Genomic DNA, 25,911 nt, shown 5'->3' on the forward strand with positions numbered 1-25,911 from the left:
TAACTTAAGAGAACCCCTTTCAAAACAGTTGCACATATTTTGTTGCTTATCAAAGGTACTTTTTGTACCATCTCCTGAGTAATACTGCGGATATCCCATGTAGGACCTGTAATATCAATTCTGGGTAATCTCTGTCATATGATGCTTATGCTGTTCTTCCCAGATTGCTGGAGAATCATTTGAGGAAGTCATGAAATTTTGATTTCAAAGAAATTTATGTTACATAATCTCAGCTGAATCCCTAAATGCATCTCAGCTATTTCTGCTCTATCTTTATCAACTCCATTTCCCCCACTGCTACTGTTTTAAACCCTTCAAATGCCAAAAATGAGAGCAGGGACTTTTGCTTTTCATTTTATCACTGGTGCTTAGCACAGTGCCTGGAACACAAGAAGCACTTAATAAATGGAAATACTTATTGACTTGACTTATTGTAGATTAATTAGCTACTTGAAAAGGTAGAACACTTCTCTTTCTTAAATTTTCAAGCATGGTTGTAAGCACATTTTGGGTGACCACTTTGGCAGTATGTAAGGATTTGTTTTTGGATATAACTGGCCTCTGAGCTTCCTTCTAACTCTAAAATTCTATGTTTCTGCCAGTAATAAAATGCTGAGCTTCAAAGATGATTAAAGGTTTTTTTTCTTTTTACCACTTTCTCTTAAAACTAATTAGCAATCCTGACAGTGAAATGAGAGGTATGGAAAAGGAAAGAGCAACAAAAACCAAAGAATCCACATATTCGAAGAAAATATCTGTATGATCCAAGGTGCTGAAGTTTTACCTAGAGATAGAGTAATTTATGTTACAGAGTTACTGCTCTGTTTTTCTTCCCCCTAACTTAGTTGCCTTTGAAATAGGCCAGCTTACTCTAATCAAGATTGTTCTTATAACTTGGGTGTTGTGCAGCAAAATATAGAGAGGTCAGATATAATTCAGTAAAATGGTACCCTTGAGTCCCCTTATTAAACACTTTAAAAATGGAAGTGTTTTTTCACCTTTGACTTTTATTTGAATTGAAAGACATTTTAAAAATTTTTATTTAAAGGCCCCGATTTTTTCTCATATTGTTTAGGGCCCTAGATCTACAAAACTAAGAAATAAATCCAAATTTAACTTTGTAAAAGTTTTTCTGTAATGTGTGAAAACTTGAATGAATTTTACATTTTTATCAATTTTTTTTTATTTTTATATTTCATCAGTATTGTTTTTAATCTAAAGTAGGTATGCTTAACCTGGGGTCCATGAACTTTTAAAAAATTTTTGAATAATTTACTCAATGTAATTGATTTCCTTTGTAATGCTATGTAAGGGGCAGCTAGGTGGCACAGTGGTTAGAGTAATGGGCCCGGAGTCAGGAAGACCTGAGTTCAAATCCGGCCTAAGACACTAGCTTTGGGGACCCTGTTTGCTTCAGTTTCCTCATCTGTAAAATGAGCTGGAGAAGGAAGTGGCAAATCACTCCAGTATCTTTGCCAAGAAAACCCCAAATGGGGTCACAAAGAGTCAGACATGACTGAAATGACTGAAGGTTAACAGTAGTCCTTTGTACTTTATTTTATGTACAGACAGTTCTTACTTTACATAAATTCACATTATGCAAATTTGATTTTATATAAAGAGTCCTGAACAAAATCCTGGTTTCAAAAAAACCACCATGTTAACTTTACAGTACTGTTTCCTCTCTCTCTCTCTCTCTCTCTCTCTCTCTCTCTCTCTCTCTCTCTCTCTTTCTCTCTCTCTCTCTCTGTCTCCCTCTGTCTCCTCTCTCTCCCTACTCCTGCTCCTTGGCTTTGTGGCTTTTCACCCTCCACCAAAAAAAACAAACAAACCCAGCAACCCTAAAAAAATAAAACTCTCCAAGTGAAAGTAGAAGAATGGCTGCTGAATCATGGGCATATCTTGAGACCTCCATGCCAAGAGAAGAGATCTTTGCCTTGCCCTGCCCATGTGTTGTTCTCATTTCCAGTCAAGGCCCCATATGGCTGGCCCCAGCCCTGGCCCTGTTGTGTTCCTCCTTCCACTCTCCATTTTCTGTCCCCAGCCCCCACCCTCTTGTGTGCTCTGCCCCCTTCCTGCTTCCTTCTTCTCCCCAAGTCCTACATTATGTAAAAATCGCTTTATGTAGATGTATGCAGAATGGTCCATTTACAAAAAGCTAGAACTGTCAGTATTTAAAAACATTCTGAGAAGTGGTCTATAAATTTTACCATACTGCCAAAGGAGGTCCATGACATAAAAAGTTAACATTTGCTCTAGAGAACGTTTTCATTAATATGCCAGCTATGCAGTATAAGCAGTTGCTTACCATTATGAATTGGTGAGCCAAATCAATTCATCCAAGACAATAAGTATTCATTTTAGGGGGAATTTACTGAAGCATGACAATCTTTCCAACATAATATTGTTTGCTTCATAGTAATATAAGTCATCAATGATAAATTATTAACTTTATGTTCTAAAGAGGTCAGAGTATTTACTGTTACCTCCTTTGGCTAAAGTGGAGTTTTGGAATCTAAAGCAATATTTATAGGTAAAGTATTTTATTATTAATAAGTTATATAACCAAGAGTTAAGTAGATATTTCATTTGCCTTAATAAAGAATTCTATTATCCCAAATAGTCCCTCCTTCAACTTAGCAATTAAATAAAGACTTGACATAGGGATAGGGACTTGAGGGACCTTTGATATCATTGGATAAGAAACCTGGGTGAAGAATTCCTCCTACAAGTGCATGTCAGTACCTTCTCAGTTGTTTTATATTTCTGTCTCACTGAGGAGCAAAGTGACTTGCTCAGGTCACACAGCTAGTATGTCAGAGGTGGTACATGGACACAGGCACTTACGGCCTACAGACTGACATCTAGATATATGTTTTGTGTCTTCCTTGTCTAGAACCTATTCATTTGAAGTAACTTTTGATTATTGGCTCATTTTGGTTAGGGTTTGTATCTTTTGTATCTCCCCTACCTTTGTATACCCATATATACTTATTAATATCTTATATTTCCTAGGGACTGCATTCTTTGGTAATAGGATATGATGGACTACATTACTTTAGAAAAATGGTCTGAAGTCAAATTTTATTTGATAACCAATTAATGCCTGATACTTTCCATCTTTGTTCTGGTGTCAGTTATAATTTTAAAACTGCATTTGAAATTAAAAGCTGTAACTAGATTATGAATGAGACGAAACATGTTAATTTCAGTTTATATTTTTAGTGTGTGCATCTGAATCACATTGCAAAAGAGTCAGAATCACCAAATGGGTGCAGTATATGATAACCATTTTAGGAGTTGGGGGATCATCCTAATATTTAAGATGCCTTTTTGCTTTAGATATTGAGTGCAAGTGATGTTAATAAGTCAGATTTACCTAATTAAAGCTTGAAATGTCTGTATTACCTCTTTTATGCATTTCCCCAAGAAAACAAGACAGTATGCCTGTGTGTGTTGAATTATAAATCCTGTTACTGTAGTACGTATTCTCTTATGCCCTGGTAAAAGCTCAGAGACCTTTTTAAAATGGTTAAATATTAACTGAACAAATGAACCAAATGAATCTGTATAGAAAGTTTGAGGAGAGTTGATGAATAAAGAGTTCTTGAGATTTCCTGCAAAATCTTTGGGAATCTAAAAGAAAACTCCTAAGAATATTTTAGCCAAATTCCGGAGTTCCCAGGTCAAGGAGAAACTATTGCAAGCAGCCAGAAAGAAACAATTTGAGTGTCGTGGAAACAAAATCAGGATAACACAAGATCTAGCAGCTTCTACATTAAGGGATTGAAGGGCTTGGAATATGATATTCTGGAGGTCAAAGGAGCTAGGATTAAAACCAAGAATCACCTACACAGCAAAACTGAGTTATAATACTTCAGGGCAAAATGTGGATTTTCAATGAAATAGAGGACTTTCAAGAATTCTCAATGAAAAGACCAGAGCGAGTAGAAAGTTTGACTTTCAAATACAAGAATCAAGAGAAACATGAAAAGGTAAACAGGAAAGAGAATTTGTAAGGGACTTACTAAAGTTGAACTGTTGTGTTTACTTTTCTACATGGAAAGATGATGTTTGTAACTCATGAGACCTTTCTCAGTATTAGTTGAAGGGAATATACCTATATATAGACAGAGGGCACAGGGTTAGTTGAGTATGAAAGGATGATATCTAAAAAATACAATTAAGGGCTGAGAGAGGAATATATTGGGAGATGGAGAAAGGGAGAGATAGAATGGGGTAAATTATTTCTCATAAAACTGGCAAGTAAAAGCTGTTGTAATGGAAGGGAACAGTGGTTAGGTGAAAGGGAATGAGTGAATCTTGCTCTCATCAGACTTGGCTTAAGGAGGGAATAATATACACACTCAATTGGGTATCTTACCTTACAAGAAAGTAGGGGGGAAGGAGATAAAGGGGGATGATAGAAGGGAGGGCAAATTGGGGGAGGAGGTAGTCAAAAGCAAACACTTTTGAAAAGGGACAGGGTGAAAGGAGAAAACTGAATAAAGGGGAACAGAATAGGATGGAGGGAAATACACTTAGTCTTTTATAACATGACTTATGGGATGTTTTACATAATGATACATGTATAACCTATATTGAATTGCTTGGCTTCTCAAGGAGGGTGGGTGGGGAGGGAAGAAGGGAGAGAACTTGGAATTCAAAGTTCTAAAAACAAAGGTTAAAAATTTTTTAAAAATTGTTTTACGTGCAACTGGGAAATAAGATATACGGGCAATGGGTTATAGAAATCTATTTTGCCCTACAAGAAAGTAAGGAGTTTGGGAGAGGGGAATGGGGTGATAGAAGGGAGGGCAGACTGGGGAAAGGGGCAATCAAAATACATGCCACTTTGGTGGATGGGAGGGTAGAGAGGGGGAGGAAATTTGTTGAATGTTGTAAACTCAAAATAAATTTAAAGAATTTGCTTATTTAAAAATAAATCAGTAAATAAAATTCAAAAAAATCTTTAGGAACCTGAGTTTGAGTTCTTTAAAAATATTAGGGCAATAAAGAAACACTGGCTGACCAGATACCAAAAGCACCCTTAATAGGAAGAGGGAGGTTGAGTGGGATGAACTCCTTAGTTTTGGTGTTCCATTAAAGTCATAGTAGGAATACAGGACTTGGACTTAGAGCATCTGGGTTCAAATTTTGACTCTTGACTGTGCTGTGTAGTAGTTGTTTGACCTGGGTAGGTTACCAGCTCTGGTTCAGTTTTCTGACTAGTAAAATATGGCTAATACTTATACTATGTACTTCACAGTTTTGTATGAGGATCAAATAAGGCAATGTATTTAAGGCACTTTGTAAACCTTAAAGCTATATAAACATAAGCAATTTTTTTTTATTGTATGGACGTTTGTAACTAGTCAAAAGCCCACAAATCCATGAAAGGCCTGCAAAGATCTTTTGAAGAGATTTGGATATTTTGGGTTGCACATTGTTTTATCCAAATTTTAAAAGCATCACCCTGTTTCAGTGCCTATTATAACTTAGTTGTTTACTAAATTAGCCGGTTTCATTATTGAGGCTTAATTTTTGGCGCGGAGAGGTGTTGTTTAACTCTCCTGTGAATTACAATAAGATTTAGAGCAAGTTGCCCACCACTTCTTGGTTCATTTTCAAATCTCTTAGTGCTTATTTTGTAATATTTAACATTTTTTGAGTTTTTATGAATAGTATTTTTGAAAGTTTAATTAAATATTAGTGTCCAAATCTAAATTTCTGGATCAGCTTCCCCTGAAAAGTTGAGAATTTTAACTTTCATATATGTATCAGAATGTGAAAAAGCTAGTTTAGTGTAGAAACTTATCTCATGTTTTTAAATAAAAGCAAACCCAAGACCTTCATTATATAGCTATCATAATTTTCATGTATAAATCTTTATTCACAGGAATGACTGTGGTTCACAAGCCAGAAGAGGCCACCAGTAACAACTGTCTTGTTTTGTAAAATTATTAAATATCTTGTTCATGATTTATTTATTGATAGAAATAATTTATGGTCAGCCATTATAACTTAGCCATCATAAGAGCAGAAACTTTATTAAAGTTTCTAGGAGTTGAATGATGAACCTAGAGAGTTCTTTGGAATAAGAACTGATATGCTCTTATCCCAAAGTGCAGACATAAAAGCAGCAACAGTATTAGAAAAGAGGTGAATCTTGCTGTTTTTCTTCCTTTGTCTTTTCTCTCAGACATACAGCCTGGAAGTTAGGCAGCAGTTTCCCAAACCCAGATGGGCTGAACACTGGATAACTGTAGTTATAGCCTCCCTTTCACATCAATCCCCTGCCTTTGTAGGTGATTGCATTCCTTGGCAATAATCACTGGCTATTGGAGGAGCAAAGTGTTCTATTGCTGTATAGGAATGGTGAGACCAGGTGCATATGAAAGCCTTTTTCAGTGCTGCTAAATTTTGTGGTGGTCGATCAGAAAGCCACTGCACTCACTTCTGGGTACAGGGTGCTTATAAGTATTACAGATATTTTTATTTTATGATTTTATTTCAGTTTAATTGTTATAAAATACAGAGGGGATTACAAAGGAAATCATTCTGAGAAGGATTCCATAGGCTTCACGAGACATAAAAACATTAAGTACCCCAGCTCTAGAGCAATGGTAGTGCAGCCACCTGAGTTCTAAGGCTCAGCTAACAGTCATTCTGAACCACATGTGAAGGACTACTTTGCCTTCCTGCTTTGGTTTGTTGCTTTACTGTTTCTCTTTTCTCATTTACTCTGTCTTTGGAGGGACCAGAGTGGATAAAGAATATTTTCAGTATTGTTGAAGTATGTTAATTTTGGATAGTATGATCCAGTTCATCTATCATTTCTGGTTACATTGCTTCACTACTGTGTCACATTAAAAAAAATAAACTTTTTTTTGGCTATCAAAGTGTCTGTTTTTCTTTTGTTGTCTAAAGTTTCTTATGATTAGAGAAGGAACAAGCTACCAAGAAGCCATAATTATATAAATATTTTAGTGGGAAAAGCAGGTATACTAAATGCCTAGATAAAATTGGTGGTCCTCGTGCTAAAACTGATTTTTTTTTTCCTGAGACTTCCTAATTTTCACTGTTGGTGCAAACAGAATGATGATTTTCACAAGCTTTGATCTTGGCACAAAATTGTATCTTTGTTGTCGCTTTTTATTTATTTCAAAAGGAATTTGAAATAAAGAATCCAAGGGAACTTGTTAACTGTAAATATTCCTAGGATTTAATTTATAGCTTTTTAAAATCAAACAAATAACTATATTAAAAAAGACAGATTATAGCTAAGTCTTAGCCTTGAGGGACCTGGATTTTAAGAGAGAATTTATTTGAACCTTCACTCAATGAAGCAAAGCCTTTTAGAACATTGCTCAGAAATACTAATTCTTCCTTTGCTTGAACACCTTTGTTGACAGGAAACTTACTACTTTGGAAAATAATGAAGAGCTTTTATTTCTTTAGTAGCTTGAGTTATACATTTTTCTTATGATCCTAAACAAATATTATCCTTATTTTATGAATAAGGAAATTGAGAAGTTGTTACTTGCCTAAAAAAAGCTGGAACTCATACTATGCTCTTCTTCCTCCTAGGCCAGTTAGCATTCTTTTGACTTGCCTAAATCTCCTCATTTGTGTCCTTGGCCAGCTCTTGTTAGAAAGCCCTTCCATCTAGTTCTGCTCAGAATGGTGCGTTCATCTTCCACATGACAACCTTTAAAAAATGTGAAGACAACAGTTGTAATTGGTTGGGGAGGGATTTGACTCGGGATGCACCTTGGAAACTAAACATGATGATTTAGTAGAAAAGATGATTTGGATTCGAAAAAAAGAACCTCAAGTCATCCAGTCCTCAACTATACCTGAACAAGACTTTCCATCATACCGAACAAGTTGTCATCTAGCTTTTGCTTGAAGACCCTAAGTGAAGAGGAATCCATGTCCTTATGAAGCAATCCATTCTACTTTTAGATAGCTTTGTTTTTTCCTTAACTCAAGCCTAAATGTGCTTCTTTGCAACTTCTTTGGCAAGCAGAATGGACAGAAGACAGTATTCTAGATACGATGATCTAACCAGGGCAAGAGTCGGTCCTACAAAGGCTACCTCACCTCTAGTCCTATACGCTTCTTTTCAATGCAGTCTAAATATACCTTAGTTTTCTTGGCCTCCATATTACCTTGTTAATGCATTTGGTTTTTAGCCCTTTTAAACCCATAGTCTTCTCAGACAAACCTATCTAATCATGCTTCCTCCATCTTGGACTTAGTTGATTTTATAACTTTATCTCTATTAACTTCATCTTATTCTATGTGGCCTGTTGGTTAGTCTGTCTAACCTCAAATCTTTCTGAATCCTGATTCATGCATGTCACTAGTATGTTAGCTATACTTCCTGGCCTTGTGTCAATTATAAGTCTGGTATTCCTTTATTTGTGTCATAGATAAAAATATTAAAAAGCATAAGGTCAAACAGGACTCCATGAAGTACTCCTTTGGAGACCTTCCAAGGTGATTTCAAGTAACAAGCATTTATTAAGTACTTGTGGGCCAGTCACTCACTGTATTAAGTGCTAAGGATACAAAGAAAGGCAAAAACAGCCCCTGCCTTCAAGAAGATTACATTCTAATGGGGAACACAACATGAAAATTAGTTGATAGTATATACAAGGTACACACTGAATAGATGGAAGGTAACCTCTGAAGTAAAGGCTTTTTACAGCTGGGAGAAGGGGAATGGACCCAGTAAGGTTTTCTCCAGGAGATGGCTTTTGAGTTGAATTTTGAAGGAAACCCAGCTATTCTAAGAGATAGAAGTGAGAAAGAGTATTCCTGGTATGAAGGAGAGTCATTGCAAAGTCTTAGAGAACTGAGATGGAGTATCCTTTTGGGCACTTAGAATCATTTAGCAACTATATTTTGGGTCTCCCATTTAGCTAGTTACAAAAGTCATCAGACTGTTACTATAATCTAGCTTACAACTCTTATCTTTTCCACAAGATTAGTATGAATGATCTTTTTTCAAATACTTTGTTAGAATGCGAAATTAATAGCCTCTGATCTACCTATCTACCAACTTGGTTAAAAAAAGTGAGGTTAATATTCTTTATGAAGCCTCTTTGTGATCTCTAGTTTCTTTTCTAGATAGATGTAGAAGGGAATATAGCATTTATTAAGCACCTACTATGTGCCAAGCATTGTGCTAAACACTTAACTGATCTATTCCCTTAATAATAGAATTTTACCAGCAATTGAAGTCAGGCTCCCTGGCCTAAGTTCTCAAGTTCCTTTCTTTTTCTCTTAAAAAAAAATTCAGGCAAAAATCTCAGCATTAAACTCACCTCTGCAGCTTTTACTAGCTTTGCACCACCTTGGGGAAAGTCATTACCTCTAAGTATATAAGAGTGTTAAGATTAGATAATCTCCCAAATTTTCTTCACTTTAAATGCCGTATTTCCTCCCTAACCCAAGTGTTCTCTAAATATCCCTAGTTCAATCAGCCATTTCTCAGATGACAGGATTTCCAGAGCTATTGTGCTTGTTTTTCTCTGGACACTATTTTGTCAGTGCAGTGTTCAGAACTGATAATAATATTCATGGTGTGATGCAGTAGGATTATAAACTTTGTCCTGAGCACTGCAATAGTTAAACCAACCTAGGTGGGAGTTTTTGTTGTTCACACAATTCATCTGCTTACTTACTCTTTTTCTCTACAACTTTTTATTTTTGACTTTTGACAATTTTTAAAATTTTATATCATTTTTATTTAATATTGTAGTTATTTACATTGATTTCCACAAGATTTTGAGTTACAAATTTTCTCCCCATTTCTACCTTCCCCCACCCCGTTCCAAGATGGCATATATTCTGATTGCCCCGTTCCCCAGTCAGCCCTCCCTTTTGTCACCCTACTACCCCCACCCCATCCCTTTTCCCCTTATTTTCTTGTAGGGCAGCATAGATTTCTGTGCCCCATTCCCTATGTATCTTGTTTCCCAGCTGCACGTAAAAAAGCCAGTTTTCTTTTGAGCATCTGCTTTTAAAACTTTTGAGTTCCAAATTCTCTCCCCTCTTCACTTCCCACCCACCCTCCCTAGGAAGGCAAGCAATTCAACATAAATCACACATGTATCATTATGTAAAACAATTCCACAATGCTCATGTTGTGAAAGGCTAATTATATTTCCTTCCATCCTATCCTGTTCCCCTTTATTCAATTTGCTCTCTTGACCCTGTCCCTTTTCAAAAGTGTTTGCTTTTGATTATCTCCTCCTATTTGGCCTCCCTTCTAACATCCCCCCTTTTTTCATCCCCTTCCCCTTACTTCCCTTTGGAGTAAGATACCCAATTTAGTGTGTATGTTATTCCCTCCTCAGGTTGAATCCGATGAGAGTAAGATTTATTCATTCCCCCTGACCTGCCCCCTCTTCCCTTCCAACAGAACTGCTGTTTCTTGCCACTTTCATGGGAGATAATTTACCCCATTCTATCTCTCCCTTTCTCCCTCTCTCAATATATTCCTCTCTCACCCCTTAAATTTATTTCATTTTTTTAGATATCATCCCTTCATATTCAACTCACCCTGTGCCCTCTGTCTATATATATGTACATTCCTTTCAACTACCCTAATACTGAGAAAGGTCTCATGAATTACACACATCATCTTTCCATGTAGCTACCATAATACTGAGGTCTCATGAATTACACACATCATCTTTCCATGTAGGAATGTAAACATAACAGTTCAACTTTAGTAAGTCCCTTATGATTTCTCTTTCTTGTTTACCTTTTCATGCTTCTCTTGATTCTTGTATTTGAAAGTCAGATTTTCTATTCAGCTCTGGTCTTTTCACTGAGAATGCTTGAAAGTCCTCTATTTTATTGAAAATCCATATTTTGCCTTGGAGCATGATACTCAGTTTTGCTGGGTAGGTGATTCTTGGTTTTAATCCTAGCTCCATTGACCTCCAGAATATCATATTCCAAGCCCATTGATCCCTTAATGTAGAAGCTGCTAGATCTTGTGTTATCCTGATTGTGTTTCCACAATACTCAAATGGTTTCTTTCTGGCTGCTTGCAGTATTTTCTCCTTGATCTGGGAGCTCTGGAATTTGGCCACAATATTCCTAGGAGTCTTCTTTTTGGGATCTTTTCGAGGAGGCGGTCTGTGGAGTCTTTCAATTTCTATTTTGCCCTGTGGCTCTAGAATATCAGGGCAGTTCTCCTTGATAATTTCTTGAAAGATGATATCTAGGCCCTTTTTTTGATCATGGCTTTCAGGTAGTCCAATAATTTTTAAATTATCTCTCCTGGATCTATTCTCCAGGTCACTGGTTTTTCCAGTGAGATATTTGACATTGTCTTCCATTTTTTCATTCCTTTGGTTCTGTTTTATAATATCTTGATTTCTCATAAAGTCACTGGCTTCCACTTGCTCCAATCTAATTTTTAAGGTGGCATTTTCTTCAGTGGTCTCTTGGACCTCCTTTTCCATTTGGCTAATTGTGCCTTTCAAGGCATTCTTCTCCTCATTGGCTTTTTGGAGATCTTTTGCCATTTGAGTTGGTCTATTTTTTAAGGTGTTATTTTCTTCAGTATTTTTTAGGTGTCCTTCAGCAAGTCATTGACTTGTTTTTCATGGTTTTCTTGTATCACTTTCATTTCTCTTCCCAAATTTTCCTCTACTTCTCTTACTTGCTTTTCCAAATCCTTTTTGAGCTCTTCCATCGCTTGAGAGCAATTCATGTTTTTCTTGGAGTCTTTTGATGTAGGCTCTTTGACTTTGTTGACTTCTTCTGGCTGTATGTTTTGGTCTTCTTTGTCACCAAAAAAAGATTCCAAAGTCTCATTCTCAATCTGGGTCCATTTTTGCTGCCTGTTCATGTTCCCAGCCAACTACTTGACCCTTGAGCTTTTTGTAGAGGTCTGACTGCTTGTAGAGTAGAGAGTACTTTGTCTCAAGCTTTAGGGGCCTTGTGCTGCTGTTTTCAGAACCACTTCTACACAGCAAGCTCTGCCACACCAGTGCTCCTCCTCCCCCAAGAACCGCCAACCTGACTGTGACTCAGATCCAAGCAGATTTTGCACTACTGCTCTGATCCACTGTTCAGTTCCTCCCACCTGGTGAGCCTGTCTCTGGAAACAATTGCAGCTGGAAGCAGCCCCAGAGCTGCGCCACTTCCATGCCCCCGCATGTGGGGCCAACTTCCCACACCTTTCCCTCTGTTCTTGCAGTTCTACCCACTTACCTTCTCTGTTGTCTTTGGCATTTGTGGGTTGAGAAGTCTGATAACTGCCACAGCTCAATGATTCAGGGCCCTGTGGCCTGTTCTGCCCAGCTCCCTCTCTGATTGGTCCTGGTGCAGCCCACGCTGGGCTCTGCTCCGCTCCATGTTCTGTGTGATAGACCCTTCCCTGCGCCCATCCAGGCTTTCCTGGGCTGGAGCCCTGCTTCCCTCTGTTATTTCCTGGGTTCTGCAGCTAATTTTTTCAGAGCCATTTTTATAGGTGTTTGGAGGGACCTGGGGAAAAACTCACACAAGTCCCTGCTTTCTAGCTGCCATCTTGGCCATCTTTACAGCTCTTAAGCCGTATTTTCACCCTTATATACTTTTGGAGTTGATTTTTTTTTAACCTTGCAGCTTTTACATTTCTATCCTTTAAGTTGTTTGCTTTGTCCTGTCTTTCCAACTTGCCAATCTAATCTTAGATCTCCCAGTATTTTCATCTGCAGAGTTAATAAGCATAGTATCCTTTTAAGTTGTTGATAAAGTTGATCAGGATACACCCATGTGGCACACCACTGTAAACCTCTATACATTAGCATGGCTTCATTGATCATGGTTATCCAACCAGGTAAGGACCCTCTAACTATTCTTATCAATCCACATATCTCCAATTTCCCCCATAGGTATTGTACATGAGATTTTGTTAAATGTTTTGCTAAAATACAAATATAGTGCCGAAGGTAATTGAGCACATTAATGACAGAACTAATACTAGAACTGGACTCCTGACTAGTGTTAGTTGAATAGGTTAAACCTTACAACTGAATTTTGCTAAGGATGTTTTTACCAGCTTTAACATGTTAATTCCAAATTGAAGAGTTCTTTGATGATACCTCATTAGCAATGTAAATATTTACTCATTATGCTAGTTCTGCCATGCAATCCTTGATCTCTACTAAATTTTTCGGGGAGAATATATATAGAAACAAGTTATCCTTCTGTTTATTTGTCCATGTGGCCTCTGTCCCAGATTGTTCTAGACAGGTTCTATATTGATTGGTCTTATTTGGATAAAGATGTGGCAATATTTTGAAGGGGCTCTCCCAATACTACTTTTATATGATACACAGTATACCTCTGAAATAGTTATGGAGGTATGGGGAAATTCATTGACCTGCCCTAGGGTCTAAAAATTGTGGGTTAGATGTTCTTGTTTTCCTCTTGTGGTTGTAGAATAGAGACTACCTAAAACTCAGGAACTTGGAGGGAGGGAGGGGGTGTGTGTGTGTGTGTGTACGTGCACACACACACACACACACACATTATGGGTAGAAGCCCAGTTGTATGAGAAACATCTGAACACATCAGAGTGTCAAGTGGAGAGATGACTGTCATATAAATTTGATTTTCACAGATCACAGAAGATGATACTGTCCTATTTTTTATTGTTTTAGCTGATCCTTGTATATGAATAACCTGTATCTTGAATTCATCAATAGTTATGGTTTTCTTTTCCTAGTATTTGACTTCCATCAAGCAGCAGATGGCATTCAGGAACAACAGAGACAAGAACAAGCTGGAAAGAAGTATGTCCTGTTTCATCAAAAATATGATATGTAGTTCAAGCATGCCTATGTATGCCGTTGTATAATGATTGAGAGAGGTAGACTCAGCTAGGAAGACCTAGGTTCAAGTCTAGCATTGGGATCTTGGGCAAGTCACTATCAAAGGTGTCAGCCTGTATTGATGGAAGGTGTTTCCTTTTTCACTTGTTCCCTGTATCAGTGAAATCACAGGTTCTGTCTATGTGCCTGTCTATTTTTTACTTATTTATGCATGCACACACTTACATGCATGTGTGTGCATGCGTGCGCATGGACACACACACACACACACAGTCTCCTGTCACATACTTGGTAGACCAAACTTTCACAGAAAGGAATATTAATTTTATTTAGTGCTTCAATTAAATGGTACCAGTAGAATTATCATCAAGATAAATTTAGCAGATAGTTAAAGCAGAAACCAGGCTTATATAAGCATTCTTTGTACTTACATTATCATAGGAACTAAAGAACTTTGGTTTTATTCTGCCAATTTTAAGGACAAGTCAGGCTTAAAGTTTTCTTATTTGTTTTTAAGTTTGGGTACCACAAAAAAGGGTATTGGTCCAGTTTATTCCTCTAAAGCTTCTCGAAGTGGACTCAGGATGTGCGATCTTGTTTCGGACTTTGATGGCTTCTCTGAGAGGTAACTCACATTTTATTTAAAATAAAAAAAGAAAAGTTGAGTTTAGAAATTTGGGGGTGGCAGGCTAATGATGTTAGGAATGTTATTCTACTTAAATTTTATTTTAGCGGGTAGTCATTACAGTTGAACTGACCTAAATTGTAATTGATTTAATGATGTGCTGAGGCAGCAAGTTGGAGGGCCAGCCTTAGAGTCAGGAAGATGTAGCTTCAAATCTTGCCTCTGACACATGAAAGGTGAGTGAGGACAAGGCACTTAACCTCTGAATTCCTCTTAAGTTACAGGGCCAGTCTGCATTGGTAGAGGAGTTTCTTTCCAGGGAATTTCCAGTACCCGTAAAAACACAGGTCTGCCCACCCCCACAGAAAAGGTGCTGGCTAGTCTTCCGTTTCTCTCCCCTACACCCAAGTCATGTGTGCCGAGCCACATACATACTTTATACCCTCAGATATTTGTGGAGATTTTAAAATCAAATGACATGCAACCCTAACCAAAATGTATTTGTTTCGCAGGTTCAAAGTTTTAGCTAATCAGTATAAATCTATATATCCCACTTTGGAAATCGACATTGAGGGTGAATTACAAAAACTCAAGGTAAAGCTGTGTGATATTCTTAGCAGTTTTTGTATGTGTATTTATTTAAAGGGCAAGACTTTCAGATTTTGTTACTTTTCTTTTAAAGTATCACATTTTAAGAAGTGTACATCATATTTAAAATTTTTTGTGTATACATTTACTAACAACAAATTTCCTAAAGTTACTTTGGTGATTAAATTCTAAAAGTTGACCCACAGTGGCTGTAAGAATAATTAATAATCATTCTCTTACCAGTTTATAAGGTAATTATAGATTGTGTTCCATGAAGACAAAGTGCCTTGCCTATGGAATTCTTGAGAACTTACTGTGAATAAAAACTTTTCTGTCGAATTATAATAGCAATGGCTCCAAACAACTTGGTATGCAAAGGGCTAGATTTTGTTATGTAGTTTGAAAAAAGTATTATACTTAAAATTAAGAGATCTAAGCTCAGTTCTAGGCTCTGACACTAAGGCATTGGGTAACCTTCTGCAAATTCTTAACCTCTCTGGGCCTCAATGTCTCATCTGCAAAATGAGGGCATTGGAATGGATTCTCTCTTAGGGTCCTTAGAGCAGGTAATATGCGTAATTTATCATAATCCATGTGGCATTTGTGTAAAGAAAGGAGGAAAATAAACTCCTCTTGCACTATTCTGAAATCATGTCTAGAAAATAAAAATGCAAATGAACTTTTTAATTGTTGTGTCTAAAACGTATTAAAAGTAGAGAAGCAGAAAATCCCCAGTTCCTTCACCAAGCTTTTATCAAATCCTGTGTGGCAGCATTGTTTACATTTTGTGAGGAATAAAAGTGTTTTAGTGGCCTTTTAAAGAGCTTTCTTTGAAGTTAGGAGGTTACAGCATTCACATCACTGATGTGAAATAACTAGAGAGCAATGTCTCTACTTACTATGAACATTATTAACTTTAGCACTGCTGACCACTATCATTGCAGCATAAGTTTTGAGGTCACTCACTTGAACCTCTTTTAACCTGCTTAGAGCATTTTATTTGAGGAATATCTGGGTAAGGGTAGACATAGGCATGATCTGTGATAGGGAAAACAAATGAAAGTTAACAATTCTGTAACTGGGATTGAGTTCCTTGCAATGATTAAGGATTCTATAGAGAGTGGAGAGGTAACTTGTTCAGTTGTTTCAGTTGTACCTGACTCTTTATGACCCCATTTGGGGTTTTCTTCATAAAGATACTGGAGTGATTTGCCATTTCCTTCTCCACTTGTTTTACAGATGAGGAAACTGAGGCAGACAGGTTTAAGTGACTTGCCCAGGGTCACACAGCTAGGAAGTGTTTGAGACCAAATTTGAAGTTAGGTCTTCCTGATTGCAGGCCCAACACTATCCACTGTACTACCTAGCTGCCCTAGGAGGACCTTGGAGGTTGGCTATTTCAGACTTCTCATTTTACAGATAAGGAAACTGAGGCCCAGAAAGGCTAAATACTTTGCCCAAGATCTTGCCAGTAATAAGAGGCAGAGCTGGAATTTGAATCCAAGTTCTCTGGCTACAAAATCTTTTGTTCTTTCCACTAGTCCCATGGCTTAAACAGAAAGGCTGACACTCCACTAGCGATACAAAGACCAAAGTAAAATAGTCCCTTCTAGGAGAGACAACATGTATATATTCAAGATGACTCAAAAGTATTAGTGTGTTTTAAGCTTTAGTAGCTACAAAATAAATATAAGGTAATGGGAAAGGGTTACTAGGGAGACATCAGGAAAAGCTTCATGGGAAGGTGACACTTGAGTGAGTCTTCATGGAAACAATGGATTCTTAAGAGGAGTGAGAAGAGAAATTTATTCTAGATATGGGAGCCTCTGATGCTTAAAGCTTGGAGACAGGAAAATGGCATGTCCCCTGTGAGGAACTAAGTAAAAAGACTATTTTGTCTGGATTGTAGAATGTGAAAAAAAAAGTAGTATAGTGTAGAATAAGCCTAGAAAGGTAGGTTGGGGCCAGGTCATGAAGGAGAAGTGTGTGTTAAATGACAATAGGCTAGCCCAGAGTGGTAACAAATTATAACACTAGTGACATTTTTCCATAGCATCTTGTCAGTCACCACCACCACAGATCTCTTCATATTGTTCTTGAGACTTGGACCTTCCCTTTTGTGCTACCTGTACCTCCTTAACCTTTCAAGAATCAATTCAAACAATCCCAAATCTAATCCTGTACCAGGATGACACAGGTCACCAACTGTATTGCTAAGGCACTGTTCACAGTGGCTGCTGTCGCTGTGAATATGCCAGTGTGGTTCTGAATCGCAAAATATAACATGGAGGTCACATGGGCCTATTAATAGAAGGGAAAGATCTTCCCATTAAACAAAAATACATAAACAATACACTAACCTGGCATGCCATTTGTGAAAAGTGTGTTCACAGACAATTCTAAAGCATCATGAGTGAATGCAAAAAAAAAATTAAAAGAAATTTATGATTCCATCATCATATATGCTCTTTTCATTGAATCAAGGCTTCTTTCTGCCTAACAGTTTCATAAGTTATTTTGACTGAAAATATACATGTCATATTCCACTCAAATGAATTGTAAAGGACTTCACATTCTTCTCTTATACTGGAATTTTGTTATGTCAAATGTAGATGGATTTACATATCAAATAAGTGGTTTTCAGAAATATTTTTAAATTACTTTTGGTAGAAATACTTACTATAGTGGTATTTAACTTCTGTAAATAAACTTCACATGCATCCTGAAGAGATATGTTGGGTAAGATGATAATATGAATAAATGGCATTTGTGGGAGGCTTAGAGTTGATGTAGTATACAGTAATCAAAGTTCATTTGTCTTTGTATAGCTTACCAAGTTAAAAAATGTCATCTGAAAAAGTGGTTTCTTTACATAGGGCTATATGGAAAGGATTAAGCCAATGGTAAAGGATGGTGTTTATTTTCTCTATGAGGCCCTCCATGGCCCTCCAAAGAAAATTTTGGTAGAAGGTGCAAATGCAGCCCTGCTTGATATTGATTTTGGTAAGTGTTTTCCATTTATTGGAAACTTATTAAAACTGTAAAATGCTTTTGTGTTTTTTCATTATTAAATATTGGCATTACAATATTTCAGAAAAATGACTTCAAGGTGCACATACCCAAATGGTAAAAGTTACCTTTTGCTAAGGCCAGTGTCTTTTTTATTTGGGTAATATTTTATTGATTTAGGGTTTTGTTTTTTTTTTAGAAAAACTTTTGAAGGTGATTGGGGCTAAGTGACTTGCCCAGGGTCACAAAGCTAGTAAGAATCTGAGGTCATATTTGAACTCAGATCCTCCTGATTCCAGGGCTACTGTCTTATCTACTGTGCTACCTAGCTGCCCTGTTTTTAGTTGGTTTTTTTTTGTTTGTTTGTTTTTGAATTTTCAGTACTTTTACCAAGACCTGATTCACTGAAATTTACTTTTTGTTTATACACATTGATTCAGATAACTCTGGGTTGTAGTTCTACAAATTGTTACTGCTTTTTTTCCCCTAAAAAAAGTCAGATGAATACTATATTTAGCCCATCAAAATTAAAGCAGTTTTCTATGTAAGTAGTTGTTTCAGTATACTTATTATCACACTTCGTTGTTCATCTTGTTCATTTCTTAGTTGAAATGACAGTCATAATCTAGAATGCTCTGCAAATTTGAGTGTGGGAGTGAGAGCTAAAATAACCTTTATTCTTTCATAGGTATAATCTCGTGGTTCTGTGTACAGAATAGTTATGGATTGACAGAGAACAATGATGTAATCAATAGAACTTTGGATTTAGAGTTAAAGAAGCTATTAAAATTTTGGCTCTATTAGTTCTACCTTTGTGACTCGAAAAATCAGTTCTCTAAGGTTAATTTCTTTGTTTGTAAAATGAGGGTATTATACTAGGTGAACTTTGGACTTCCAGCTCTAAATCTTAATCTCCTAAGCAAGTAATTTCACATATAAAGTAAATCAAACATTTGTCTAATTAAATTGAGATGATTAAGTGTGGTATGAAATGGGATAGTACTTGTAAAGTATAAAACTGTATTTGATGGCTCAGAAAAAGAGATCCTAGAAGACACTACCACTATACCCCTTTGTAGAGGTGAGAGGTCCACAAGTGTTGCCTGATTTGTTTTGAGTTCAAAGTGAGCGGCTGACCTTCCAGTGAAATCTGAGGATACTTCCTGGAATACAAAAATATGCTTTGATGGCTCCCTGGGAACTGCTGCCAGGCTTTAATTTGTTTTCTGATAAAAAGGGAGTGTTCTGGGCTGGCCCTGACTCAGGCCAGTCTTCTATAGTTTAGTATTGGTATTAGAACAAAAATAGACTTCCGAAAGTTAACCAAAAAAAATTTACTTAACCAAAGCTAATGAAAGATGTTCAACAAAGATAGACATTGAAGGACCTGGAGTTGATTCATTTGAGCAAATAAAGTTCCTTTGCCTGAGTTGCCCATCTTGATCCACCAGTCACACAAATCCGCTTTTGCCCTTGGAGCTCCCCATTCATGTTTTTTACTTGGTCCACCAGGAAATGTATTAGAATAAAATTTTAGCCAATCAAGACTACAACATGATCTACAGGATGGTCTTAGTACCTTTAAGGAAAATTTAGCTTAAATCGTATGTTCTTGTGCACCTGTGTCAAAACTATAACACCTCTTTTCTCACCACCATCCTCCTCCTGTCAAGAAGGGAATGATAACTAGGAATAAAAAGTGAGATTTGAAAAGGAAATATCACTGATGTATTTAAGCTTTCTAATTAGTAAAGTATACTCAAATTCTGAATCTTATTAGTAATTTTGTTTCAAAGTGTTAATGATTTATTTAGCTGAATGTGCCAATTCAGTTATGTGTTACATATACATGTAGAGTTAACTTCTTAAGGTCATGGCTCAGTTTTTAATTTGCTAGATCAAAAATTGTAGTTATTCAGCATGGATTTTAAATTTAAAAAGCACTTAATAAAGTTTTGTCTTGCTGTGCAGTTTTTGATAAATTGAAGAAATAATAGGACTCAACTGGAAATAAAATTTGTACAAATGTGTGACATTTGGAGTTCATATTGAAAATGATTAAAGTGCTGTTTTCTGCTCTTTAAGGTACTTATCCTTTTGTGACTTCTTCAAATTGTACTGTTGGAGGCGTTTGCACAGGTTTGGGTATGCCTCCTCAGAACGTGGGTGAGGTATATGGAGTTGTAAAAGCATATACAACTAGAGTTGGAATTGGAGCCTTTCCAACAGAACAGAAAAATGTAAGCTGATTTCCCAGTAAATCTTGTTTACAGTGTTGGGAAAATAATAGTATATGTTACTATATTTTCTTACGGGTTCTCTTTTTCAGTGGCCCTTATTCTTTGTGCTGTCTCATTTGGAAGATTGACCCAGAACAATGTTCTTAGTAAATTAGTTAGAAAAATACGAAAAAATAGGAGGCAGTGGTATCCCTGAGGCTAAAAAGTGAAGGAGGAAGATTAAAGATATAAAATTGAAGTGATGACTTTCATTCAGCATTAGTTTTTTTTCCTGAGAAACTGTGATTTCCTGACCTACCTAGGAGCTGTGAACCACAGCATGGCTCTGCCCAATTTTGCCCAGTTATTTTCTGTGGCTTCCAGGAAGTTCACTGAACTATACTTACACTGCTCTTAGTTTTGTTATTTATAATTATAAATTTGTTAATAGGTATTTTGGTTCAATATTTAGGCTTCATTTCTGTAGCTGATTGAGCACACATTTTGGTCCTTTCCTCCACAGACTTCTTTTTGTCTGTTATTTGGGGGTTGGGGGGGGCGACAGGGGACTTAAGGCATACCCTATGAGTAGATTTATACAGTGTTACTTCTTCTAAATTAAACTTAAAAACTAATAGAATTCCTTCACTCTACTAATATTTATTTGGCTGTATTCTGGTGGATACTTGCTTATTTACTTCAAGAAGACTATGAAATTATGTCATAGTATTTTAATTAGAGAAGAGGTATGAGGTAATGGAAAGAAGCCCTAGACTTAGCTTCAGTAGCCCTGGATTTATAGACGGGCGACTTAGGGCAATTCATTTTCCCTTTCTTGACCTGCTTTTGTTTGTCTGTATATAATATATGGGTATATCATGTTTGTTTATTACTATTTTTGTCTTATCTATCCCCACTTAGTTGCTTTGAGAAAAACACTGTGTAAATGTAAGCTATGATGAGTATCTTGGTATGATTTAATAAAGTAATGAGAACATTGTATTATATGCTGCTTAATTTATATTCTTTTATGCAGGAAATTGGGGATTTGTTACAGACCCGAGGTAGAGAATTTGGTGTGACCACTGGTAGAAAAAGAAGGTGTGGCTGGTTGGATCTTGTTTTGCTCAAATACGCTCATATGATTAATGGATTTACTGCGTAAGTAATTTAATTTTATTATGATGTAAGTTAAGAATTTATGTTGTTTATGTCAAATGTGACTTTTAAGTTGCATTATCTGTTTTTACGTATTTCAGTCAGTATTACCTGGAAAACTGGTCTGTAAAAGTTAGGAAAGTGATCCTTTTACTTTTTAAAACTTTGTTTAGATTCTCTTCTTGCCACAGCCTCTTTTCTGATCAGCATGGAGTATCTTTTTTAAACAATAAAATTCTTTTTTGTTTTTACATCATATTTCTGAAGAAAGCCATCCATTGTAGCAAGCATTTAAAAAGAAAGAAAAAAACAGTTCAGCAAAGCTCACCAACATGTTGACCATACCTGACACCAGATGTGGTATTAACATGGGGTATTTTTGCAACCAAAAGAAATCCATTAAGAGGAAAGGTGATCCTTATGTGTCAGCAATGCTTGAGTGAAGGGAAATTTCTTGGGGCAAACTTCTAGTATCACCAAATAAGAGGAGGAAAGTGTTTATCAGGTATCATATAATATCAGAGTTAGAGGAATCTCCAGATTCATTGAGTCTAGGTTGTGTTTGAATTAGACTTCCCTCTACAACAGTTACAACAACTGCTCATACAAATTTTCCTTAAAGTTCTCTAGTAAGAGGGAACCAAATGCTTCCGTAGGCAGCTCATTTCACTTTTGGATATCTATAATGGCTAAAACGTTTTTCTTTATCACATCCTTTCTGTTTCCCAGCTTCATAATCTCAGCATTATCCTGGACTCCTCACTCTTACTCATTCCACATATTCCATCAGTTGCCAGATCTTGCTGTTTCTACCTTCATAACATGTCTAACATTAACCCCTTAATGCTGGCCCTCATCATTTCCCCAAGTTTATGATAACAGCTTCATTGGTCTCCCTCCCTCCAGTCTCTCCCTGCTCCAGTGGATTCTGTTCATGGCTGCAAAAGTAATTTTCCGTAAGCATAGATCTGTCTACTCCAGGGCCTTCTTGTTGCCTGTGATAAGACCTTTTAAAGGTCTTTATAATCTAGGCCTAACCCATCTTTCTTGTCTTGTTTGACAGTTCCCTTCTCTACTCTCCCTGCCCTTGCCCCCCTGACCCTCAAATCCAACCAAACTTGGCCCTTCTGTTCCTGACACATGATACTTTATTTCCCTTCTCCCCAGCACAGTTGAGCTGTCCATCCATCCCCCATGCTGGCAATTTATCATCTTTTGACTTTTGCCTCAGAGTCCCTCTTCCCTTAAGGTGCATATCAGGCATCTTCTTTCTGAGCCTTTCCCAATTCTTCAAACTGCTAGTGACCTCCTCAAACTATATTGTGTTAAATTACTCTGTATATATTTGTATTAACTTTATATTTATGGTGTGTGTGTGTTTGTGTGTGTGTGTGTGTGTATGTGTATGTATGTATAATAAGTACTTATCTTCTGGCCCTCCTCACCACCCCTGAAAGTTGGAAGTAGGTATTGTTTGATCCTCCTTTTTTTTTTTAAATTTATTTAACATATTTAGTTTTCAGCATTGATTTTCACAATAGTTTGAATTACAAATTTTCTCCCCATTTCTACCCTCCCACCCACTCCAAGATGGCGTATATTCTGGTTGCCCTGTTCCCTAGTCAGCGCTCCCCTCTGTCACCCCACTCCCCTCCGTCATTCCACTCCCCTCCCATCCCCTTTTCCCTTCCTTTCTTGTAGGGCAAGCCAAATTTCTACACCCCGTTGTCTGTGTATCTTATTTTCTAGTTGCATGCAAAAACATTTTTGTTTGTTTTTGAACATCTGTTTTTAAAACTTTGAGTTCCAAATTCTCTCCCCTCTTCCCTTCCCACCCACCCTCCCTAAGAAGTCAAGCAATTCAACATAGGCCACATGTGTATCATTATGTATAATCCTTCCACAATACTCATGTTGTGAAAGACTAACTATATTTTGCTCCTTCCCAACCCATCACCCTTTATTGAATTTTCTCCCTTGACCCTGTCCCCTTTCCAAAGTGTTTGTTTTTGACTACCTCCACCCCCATCAGCCCTCCCTTCCATCATCCCCCCCATTTATTTTTATCTTCTTCCCTCTTCTTTCCTGTGGGGTAAGATTCCCAACTGGTTATGTATGGTATTCCCTCCTTAGGCCAAATCTGATGAGAGCAATGTTCACTCACTCCCCCCTCATCCGCCCTCTCCCCTCCTCCCACAGAACTGCTTGCTCTTGCCTCCTTTATGCGAGATAATCCACCCCATTCTATCTCTCCTTATCTCCCTCTCTCAGTATGTTCCTCTCTTATCCCTTAATTTGATATTATTTCTTTTAGATATCTTCCCTTCATCTTCAGCTCACCCTGTGTCCGCGCTTGCGCTCTCTCTCTCTCTCTCTCTGTATATATATACACGTACATAGATACATACACATTCACCCATATATATACATAAACATATATGTATGCATATTCCCTTCAGCTACCCTAATACTGAGGTCTCACGAATCATACTCGTCATCTTTCCATGTAGGAATGTCAACAAAACAGTTCACCTTTAGTAAGTTCCTTGCAATTTCTTTTTCTTGTTCTTTTTCTTGATTACCTTTTCATGCTTCTCTTGATTCTTGTGTTTGAAAGTCAAATTTTCTATTCAGTTCTGGTCTTTTCACTGAGAAAGCTTGAAAGTCCTCTATTTTATTAAAAATCCATATTTTGCCTTGGAGCATGATACTCAATTTTGCTGGGTAGGTGATTCTAGGTTTTAATCCTAGGTCCATTGACCTCCGGAATATTGTATTCCAAGCCCTTCGATCTCTTAATGTAGAAGCTGCCAGATCTTGGGTTATTCTGATTGGGTTTCCACAATACTCAGATTGTTTCTTTCTGGCTGCTTGCAGTATTTTCTCCTTGATCTGGGAGCTCTGGAATTTGGCAACAATATTCCTAGGAGATTTCTTTTTGAGATCTATTTGAGGAGGCGATCGACGGATTCTTTCAATTTCTATTTTGCCCTGTGGCTCTAGAATATCAGGGCAGTTCTCCTTGATAATTTATTGAAAGATGATATCCAGGCTATTTTTTTGATCATGGCTTTCAGGTAGTCCAATGATTTTTAAATTATCTCTCCTGGATCTGTTTTCCAGGTCAGTGGTTTTTTCAAGGAGATATTTCACATTGTCTTCCATTTTTTCATCCCTTTGGTTCTGTTTTATAATATCTTGATTTCTCATAAAGTCACTAGCTTCCACTTGCTCCAATCTAATTTTTCAAGTAGTATTTTCTTCAGTGGTCTTTTGGACCTCCTTTTCCATTTGGCTAATTGTGCCTTTCAAGGCACTCTTCTCCTCATTGGCTTTTTGGAGCTCTTTTGCCATTTGAGTTAGTCTGTTTTTTAAGGTGTTGTTTTCTTCAGTATATTTTTCAGTATTTTTTTGGGTCTCCTTTAGCAAGTCATTGACTTGTTTTTCACGGTTTTCTCGCATCCTTTTCATTTCTCTTCCCAATTTTTCCTCTACTTCTCTAACTTGCTTTTCCAAATCCTTTTTGAGCTCTTCCATGGCCTGGGACCAGTTCCTGTTTTTCTTGGAGGTTTCTGTTGTAGGCGCTTTGACTTTATTAATTTCTTCTGTCTGTATGTTTTGGTCTTCTTTGTCAGCAAAGAAAGAATGCAAAGTCTGAGACTGAATCTCGGTGCGTTTTCGCTGCCTGGCCATATTCCCAGCCAACTAACTTGACCTTTGAGTTTTTCAGTGGGGTATGACTGCTTGTAGACTAGAGAGTTCTATGTTCCACGTTTGGGGGGGAGGTGCCAGCTCTGCCACACCAGCACTGCTCCTTCCCCAAGAACCCCCAACCCGAACTGGGCTTAGATCTTCAGCAGGCTGTGCACCCCTGCTCTGATCCGCCACTTAATTCCTCCCACCAGGTGGGCCTGGAGCTGGAAGCAGCAACAGCCATAGCTGCGCCACCTCCACTGCCCCCGGGGCTGGAAGCTGAACCGTGAACTCCTTCCACTCCCGCAACTTTTCCCACTAACCTTCTCCGCGGTCTTTGGTGTTTGTGGGTTGAGAAGTCTCATAACTGCCGCAGCTCACTGATTCAGGGCGCTAGGGCATGCTCTGCCCAGTTGCTGGTCTTGTTGGTCCAGGCCGCTCAGGCTAGGCTCTGCTCCACTCCGTTCCCAGCTCCCAGCTCCCGGCTCCGTGTGGGATAGACCTTACCCAGAGACTATCCAGGCTGTCCTGGGTTGGAGTCCTGCTTCCCTCTGCTGTTTTGTGGGTTCTGCCGTTCTAGAATTGGTTCAGAGCCATTTTTTATAGGTTTTTGGAGGCACTCGGTACGGAGCTCACGCTATTCCCTGCTTACCAGCCGCCATCTTGGCCAGGAATTCTGTTTGATTCTTCTTTAGAGGCAGCTGGTGGCCCAGTGGATAGAGCCAATGGTCCTCGTTGTAACGGTTATATAGATACATTTAAATAGATTAAA

The 25,911-nt window shown here is 37.6% G+C and overlaps 1 protein-coding gene across 1 annotated transcript in view; it reads left to right on the top strand.

Annotated features, from left to right (window-relative positions):
* Positions 1-25,911, top strand: part of ADSS2 (adenylosuccinate synthase 2) — a 60,162-nt gene that overhangs the window by 25,209 nt on the left and 9,042 nt on the right. Inside the window, 6 exon segments of the mRNA XM_036755210.1 lie at positions 13,742-13,808; positions 14,365-14,472; positions 14,985-15,066; positions 17,937-18,063; positions 20,155-20,309; positions 21,325-21,449. Of these exon segments, the coding sequence (XP_036611105.1) occupies positions 13,742-13,808; positions 14,365-14,472; positions 14,985-15,066; positions 17,937-18,063; positions 20,155-20,309; positions 21,325-21,449 (664 nt within the window).

Source organism: Trichosurus vulpecula, chromosome 4 (assembly GCF_011100635.1).
Source record: "Trichosurus vulpecula isolate mTriVul1 chromosome 4, mTriVul1.pri, whole genome shotgun sequence".
NCBI classification, from domain to species: Eukaryota; Metazoa; Chordata; class Mammalia; order Diprotodontia; family Phalangeridae; genus Trichosurus; species Trichosurus vulpecula.